Source organism: Neophocaena asiaeorientalis, unplaced genomic scaffold (genome assembly GCF_003031525.2).
Source record: "Neophocaena asiaeorientalis asiaeorientalis breed wild unplaced genomic scaffold, Neophocaena_asiaeorientalis_V1.1 scaffold556, whole genome shotgun sequence".
NCBI classification, from domain to species: Eukaryota; Metazoa; Chordata; class Mammalia; order Artiodactyla; family Phocoenidae; genus Neophocaena; species Neophocaena asiaeorientalis.
In genome coordinates, this window is record NW_020171832.1 from 1,187,821 (window position 1) to 1,195,154 (window position 7,334).

The window sequence follows — 7,334 nt, forward strand, 5'->3', positions numbered from 1 at the left end:
TCACAGAGAGCTCCTGCGCTGTGGGAAAACCCTGCATAAATGCTGGGGTCACTGTGAAGATATCTCATTACGGGTTGGGAGGCCTGCCCCCGGCCACTCCTAGGCTGCGGAGAAGGGGACCCGGCGGTTCGCTTGGACGGCTTCCCCTCCAGCCGGAGGAACGCGAACACGTCCGCCCTCTTGCGGAGAGAGGCGCCCCCTGTCGCCCGGTCAAAGAGGCGGCGCGGGCTCGCGGGAGGCTGGAAACATGGCGGGGAGGCCCGCGGCCGCCGGCACCCAGCCGCCGGACCGGGATCGAGCGGCGCCCAATGTGGTGGCGTGGATCTCGCAATGGGCAGACGACCACCTGCGTCTTGTCCGGGTACCGCAGACCCGCCGGCCGGGCAGGTGGTGGGCGCGGGCGGCGCGGCGCGAGCCTGAGGGAGACGCGTCCTGGGGAGGCCCGGGCAGCGGACCCGCCGGGCCGGGGAGGCATGGAAGGCCGCGGGGGAGCAGCTCGAGGGCCGTCCGGTCAGGGCAGCGTGTGCGGGCCGCGGGGGCGGTTGGGAAGGGCCGGGCAGACACCAAAGCAGGGCACGTAACTCCATAGGCCTGCGGAGAATGGAGGAGTTCGTTTCTTTAATGCAGTGAGAGGCCATTGGAGTTCCAACAAAGGGCAGGGGCGGCGGGGAGGGAGGCTGCATTTTCGGCGACTAGACAAGAGAGGATTGTGGTGATTCCGTTCTTTCTAACAAAGAGAGGAATAAAGGGGGCTGCCTGCTTCGTGAATGGTGTTGGAAATTGCTGATATAGAGAAGTTGGGATAAATGAATTGTTAGGGAAATCTAGGGAGCTTTTTGCACGGGTGAACTTGAGGATGCCTATGAGACCTCTAGATGGAGATGAGTGAACTTGAAGATGGTCATTAGACTTCTAAACGTAGCTGTAGATGTTCTAGGCAACTGGAGACAGGAGTCATGTATTGAAGGGAAATCAGAACTGGGCATATAACTTTGGGAATGGGCTGCATAAACCTTGAGTAGTATTTAAAGCTTGGATGACGTCTTGGAGCCAGTCAGAAAAGCTCCTGAAGAAGCCCTAGAACTGAGACCTGGGGGCCTCTCTAACATTTAGAATTTGGGGCCTGAAAAGGAGGTCAGCAAAGACTAGGAAGGAACAGACAGGGAGGAGGAGGAAAATCAGGAAAACCAGGTGTCCTGGAAGCCAAGTGAAGAGTATGTGTTCAGATGGAGTGATTAACTTTGTTGAATTCTGCTGGGAAATTGAGTAGGATCATCAGCTTTGCAAATACTTTGCAGCCAAGCAGCACAAGAGCCAGGACCATGTCTGTTTTCACTCACCAGTGCAGCTCAGTCCTTAGAGTAGTAAATACCACTTAGTAAGTGCTAGATAAATATTTGTAGCATTAATGCAATATATATATGTGAATATGCACACACATATATGTTAATTGACAAGGCCTTGGTTCTTCCAGTTAAGCAGGAAGAGATGCATTGGTTATTACAAATTAAAAAATAACCTCATCAGCACTGGGGAGGAAACAGTGTTAAGTTAGCAAGCACATGGATAGTTCATTCCAAGTAATCCAATCACAGAATGTACCCTTGTGTATATTTTCAACTTCATCTCTTATATGCTTAGTTGTATTTATTGAAGGAAAGCATGTTAGATTACCACTGTTGAGGGAATTACAGTATCCTTATTAAATTAATTAAACTCCTTTAGGTCTGTTTCAGTTTAAACGAAGCACTTCAAAGGTATCGCTAAGTTTTTCCCAACTGTTTGCAACATGTATTTCCCAAGTGCTATATTTTAAGGTTTTGGTGATAAAGTTTTCTACCAGATACTTAAATTCTGCCTGCAGACTCAGGGTTATGGAGTTCCTGTGGGTCTTGCAGAAGAAGTAAGTATTAGACTAGTTCATGCATTCAGGGAACTCATGGTTAAAGCAATACAATCAATAGAGAGAGCAGTACCATATTATGTGTATAATTACTGTGTGTGCCAGTTTGGTTGGAGAAAAAGGGGAAGATTAATGGGCGGGTGGGCAGTTAGTTTTTTTGGAAGAAGTGGACCTTTAGTTGAAGGATATGCCTTATTTGGGCAGTTAGGTACAGAGAGGATTTTTTTTTTCTGCCTTCTAATTAGTACTTTCACTATTGTGAGTAATAATTAGGATTAATCATTAAATCTCTTTTTGAAGAACATCAGCACCGTAATGGCCACAGCTGGAGTAATGTTACTTCTAAGAAGTGTTCGACTGGTAAGTTAAAAAAATGAAGAAGACATTATGATAAGCACCAGGCAGTTAATTTTTCTCACTTCAAACGAGAAAGATGATATCTCAAGCAGTGTATCATTTTGTTATTCATATTAGAAGCTTTTAAATAGTATTTTAGAACAATGAACATATTTTAAGATGTTGGTTTAAAAGTAACACATCCACAGGATTTTATGGAAAGTAATTGCACAGCCTGTATTTCCATAATTATTTTTCTTCCTGCTTAAAAAGGAATCTGAAAAGGATTTAATTTGCTAGAATGGTGTAACCACTAAATTTGCATTTCAGATGTTGAAAACAGTCAAAAGTGTTTCCTATGGTGGTATTAAATTTAAATCGCCGTTGAATTATGTCCCTTAGAACTAAATAATTTATGCTTTCATTTAGTGTATTTTTTTGCCCTTTCAAAAATGTATTAATAATAGACATTGTGGAAATCCATTTGATAATTCAAGATTTACAAGTATTTTTTAATACACTTTATTGTTATCATAGGATGTAATTTCAGTGTCATGTTCAGTGTCAGTGTCATGTGTCATCCAACTGCGATGGATATATTGCTTCTATATATATTTATTTCCTACACTTATCTCTATATTGTTTTGTATTATCATTGACTACACCCCATTACTTTATCATACTATATCTTTTCCAACTGTTGCCTTTTCACCCAGACACCAATTTCAAAACTTTTGTCTCTCTTTTCCCTTCTTTTTGTTTTAGTGCCTTGCACTCATCTTTTTAAACTGAGGTAATTGACATACAGTGAAAGTATAAGTTTAAGATGTACAGCATAATGATTTGACTTACATACCTCATGAAATGATCACCACAGTAAATTTAGTGAACATCCATCATCTCATATAGATATGAAATTAAATAAATAGAAAAAAAATTTTTTTCCTTGTGATGAGAAGTCTTAGAATTTCCTCTCTCAACCACTTTCATAGATAACTTACAGCAGTGTTCATTATATTAATCATGTTGAACATTACATCCCTAGTACTTGTTTATCTTATAACTAGAAGTTTGTACCTTCCAAGTTCCCCCTTCCCCTACCCCCACCTCTCCTAACCACAAATCTGATCTTTTTCTATGAGTTTGTTTTTGAAGTAAAATTGACCTACAACACTGTGTTACTTCCTGTTACACAACGTAGTGATTTGATATTTCAATACATTTCAAAATGATCACCACGAGTCTAGTTACCATGTCACCATACAAAGATATTGCATAATTACTGACTAAATTCCCCATGCTGTACACGTCATACCTGTGACTCATTTATTTTGTAACTAGAAGTTTATCTCCTAGTCCTATCTCCCTTACCTATTTCTTTCCTTCCCTCACTTCCCTCCCCTCTGGCAACCAACTGTTTGTTCTCTGTATGTATGACTGTGTTTCTGTTTTGTTGCATTTGTTCATTTATGTTTCAGAGTCCACGTGTAAGTGAAATCATACAGTATTTGTCTTTCTCTGTCTGACTTATTCATTTAGCATAATACCCTCTAGGTCCTTCCATGTTGTTGCAAGTGGCAAGATTCCATTCTTTTTTATGGCTGAGTAATATTCCATTGTATATATACATACCACATCTTCTTTATCCATTCATCTATCGATAGGCATTTAGGTTGCTTCCATATCTTGGCCACTGTAAATGATGCTGCAGTGAACATGTGAGTACATATATCTTTTCAAATTAGTGTTTTCGTTTTCTTTGGACAAATACCCAGGAGTGGAATTGCTCAATTATATGGTAGTTGTATTTTTAATTTTTTGAGGAACCTCCATACTGTTCTGCATAGTGGCAAAACCAATTTATATTCCCACCAACAGTTCACAAGGGTTCCCTTTTCTCCACATCCTCACCAACACTTGTTATTTGTTGTCTTTATGATAATAGCCATTCGGACAAGTGTGAGGTGATATCTCATTGTGGTTTTGATTTGCATTTCCCTGATGATTAGTGATGTCGAGCATCTTTTCGTGTGCCTGTTGACCATCTGTATACCTTCTTTGGAAAAATATATCTTTAGGTCTTCTGCCCATATTTTAATTGGGTTGTTTGTTTTTTTGATGCTGAATTGTATAACTTCTTTGTATATTTTGGAAATTAAGCTCTTATTGGATATATCACTTGTAAATATCTTCTCGAATTCAGTAGGCTGCCTATTTGTTTTGTTGACAGTTTCCTTCACTGTGCAAAAGCTGTTAAGTTTGATGTCCCATTTGTTTATTTTCACTTTTGTTTCCTTTGCCTGAGGAGGCATATCCAAAAAAGTACTGATAAGACTGATGGCAAAGAGCATACTGCCTGTGTTTTATTCTAGAAGGTTTATGGTTTCAGGCCTTACGTTTAAGTCTTTAATCCATTTTGAATTTATTTTTGTGCATGGAGTGTAGTCCAGTTTCACTCTTTGACATGTAGCTGTCCGGTCTTCCCAGCACCATTTATTGAAGTGGCTGTCTTTTTTGGGGTGGGGGGGCTTGAACTCATTTTTAACCTTATATTTAATAGGCTCTTTCTTATAACACCTCCATGATTTTGTAAGTCATTCATTTTTAGCCTATGTATATTCTTCTAGAATGGAGCTTTTGAAACTTTAGTTCTTTTCGTTCTACTTTTTTCATTTTCTTATATCTCTACATTCCATGACATATCTGTATTTTGAAGTTTCCAAAATTGCCAAAATATTAAATTATCTGATTAAGAGTTATAGGGAAAATAGTGCTGAGGGATCATTTCTCTTATTAGCCCTTAAAAAAACACATGAATCAATTAGAGATCATTGTAAGTTTTTCGTTATTTTTAGTATATAGTTCAGTACTTCACTTTGGTAATATTAAAAGCAGTGTGTGACGGACTTCCCTGGTGGCGCAGTGGTTGAGAGTCTGCCTGCCGATGCAGGGGACATGGGTTCATGCCCCGGTCCGGGAAGATCCCACATGCCGCGGAGCGGCTAGGCCCGTGAGCCGTGGACCCTGAGCCTGTGCGTCCGGGGCCTGTGCTTCGCAACAGGAGAGGCCACAACAGTGAGGCCTGCGTACCGCAAAAAAAAAAAAAAGCAGAGTGTGTTACTGTTTATTATGTTCACTTTTATTCTCACTGACTTTAATTCTTTTTTTTTTTTCTCATTGACTTTCATGTCCTAATCCTGCTTATGTTAGGTACGTCATTGACTTCTGCAAATTATTCAATGATGTTGATATATATATATATATATATAGTTATGACGTTATTTATTTTAGACTTAAGTTTGGTGTCTTTTTCTTAGATTTCATGGTTTTTGATAATAGTGATGAGAAGAGCAGACTAAGGAAGAGAAAAAGAACATTGGAACATTAGGGGATAAAAAACTCTGTTATAGAACAGTTGGAGATGTTTAGCTAGAAATAAGAGAAACCCCAATCAACAGTGGCTTAACCAATTAAAAAGTTGATTTTTCTCAGGTCACAAGAAGTTTGCAGGTTAGAGGCTGCTAGCATTGCTTCCCCGACTCAGTAACATAGAATTTAGGTCCGTCTGATTTTCCTTGCCTTTCCTCATGGCACAGATGGCTGCTATAGCAGGCTGCTCAAGGCAGGAGGAGAGGAAAAAGGAAGGAAGGTGCCAGCCACATCTTTTCCTTTTATGCAAAAAGCAAAAATGTTCCCGGAAGCCCTCTGTAGACTTTTGCTCACATCCTTTTGTCACATGGCCACCTCTAGCTGGGGAAAGTAGGCTGGGCAAGTGGCCGTTTGGCTTTTCCACCCCATACAGAGCATGTTGGCAAGGGAGAATGGGTTTGGGAATGGATGTTGCATTGATATCTTGCCACAAGGAGCCTTGATAATTTCTCTCCAGCTTTCTTTTTGGATTGCTGGTTTTCTCTCCTTCTTCTTCCCTTTGAGAGTTTATCAGTTTCTCATATTCTTTCAGTTACAGATTGACAATTCCAAATTTCGTATTTAAAAAATAAAAAAGATTATTAAGTTTGGTACTGTGCTGAGCCCTTTATATATATAATTTCATTTAATAGGTAAAATAATTCTGTGATAGAGGTATTCTTATGCCTAACTTTTATAGATGAGGAGACGGATGGTCAGAGAAATAACTCTGACAAGATCATCCAGCTAGTACATGGCAGAACTGGATTTCATATGACATCTTCCTGAATTTAAAACCCTTATTATTTTCTCTTCACTGCGATGCTTCCAGCTTTTGTCTGTTTGCCTTCAGGACATGCCCTTCACCCTCTGAAGCTTGGGCATAGCACCCTTGTTAGTGGGATCATCTTTCTGCCTGCTCCGGAGAGCAGGCTGTGTTTATCACAAACTCAGGATTTTTTTGTTGAAAGATGTCTTCCTCAGGTGTTCCTATCCTTTCCATTTTGACCCTTTAGCACTTACACTTTATATTAAACCTATTCATGTGTTGCTCTATAGTTGTATTCTGGTTTTATGCATATTGTCTTTTCCTCTTCCAGATGATGCCTTCTGTGTCACAGAAATGCTGCACTGAACTTTTGGCTGTTGAGGGATTATTGGATTCCTCCCATCATGAGGTAGATGCAGTGGAATCTGCCTTTAGAGGTTCTTCACATAGACTGTGAGCTTCGTGAAAGTAGAACATTGGGTTCTACGTTTTTCCATTTCCTCCCCTAGCTCCTTAATAACTTCCAAAACTCCAAACATCAAGGCACACTTTTGCCCTTTTATGTGTATCCTTTAATGAAAACACCTCAGAATTTAAAGGATGGACCTGTAGTAGTTGAAGACATCTTTAATGTCCCTCTCTACTCCTTCTAAGTCTTGCTTCCTTGGGCAAAATACTCTTGGTTTTCTCAGGTGATGTAGTTTCCAGGCTTTTTACCATCTTTTTTCTCCTCTTCTGGCTTTGTTCCAGTTCAATGAAGTCTTTTATGAAATATGACACCCAGAACAGCCAGATAGATTCCACTTAGAGCCTGATTTAGAGTATTCTCTCCCTCACCTCTCTTGTTCTGGATCCTGCTTCTAATAATGTTGCTTTGGGTGGAACTTTGCAGAGGGGAGTTGTGGGGGGGGGGGGGGT

At 40.5% G+C, this 7,334-nt stretch overlaps 1 protein-coding gene across 2 annotated transcripts in view; it reads left to right on the top strand.

The window, feature by feature from the left end:
* The first annotated feature begins 228 nt into the window (after positions 1-228).
* The window catches only part of MISO1 (mitochondrial inner membrane subdomain organizer 1), a 21,910-nt gene continuing 14,804 nt past the window's right edge, over positions 229-7,334 (top strand). The window contains exons 1-3 of one of the 2 annotated variants that reach the window (XM_024741310.1): positions 229-361; positions 2,204-2,263; positions 6,748-6,825. In XM_024741310.1, coding sequence (XP_024597078.1) covers positions 248-361; positions 2,204-2,263; positions 6,748-6,825 — 252 coding nt within the window. In that variant the 5' untranslated portion in view covers positions 229-247. The remainder of the gene's footprint in view (positions 362-2,203; positions 2,264-6,747; positions 6,826-7,334) is intronic. The other variant, XM_024741318.1, reaches the window with a different exon arrangement.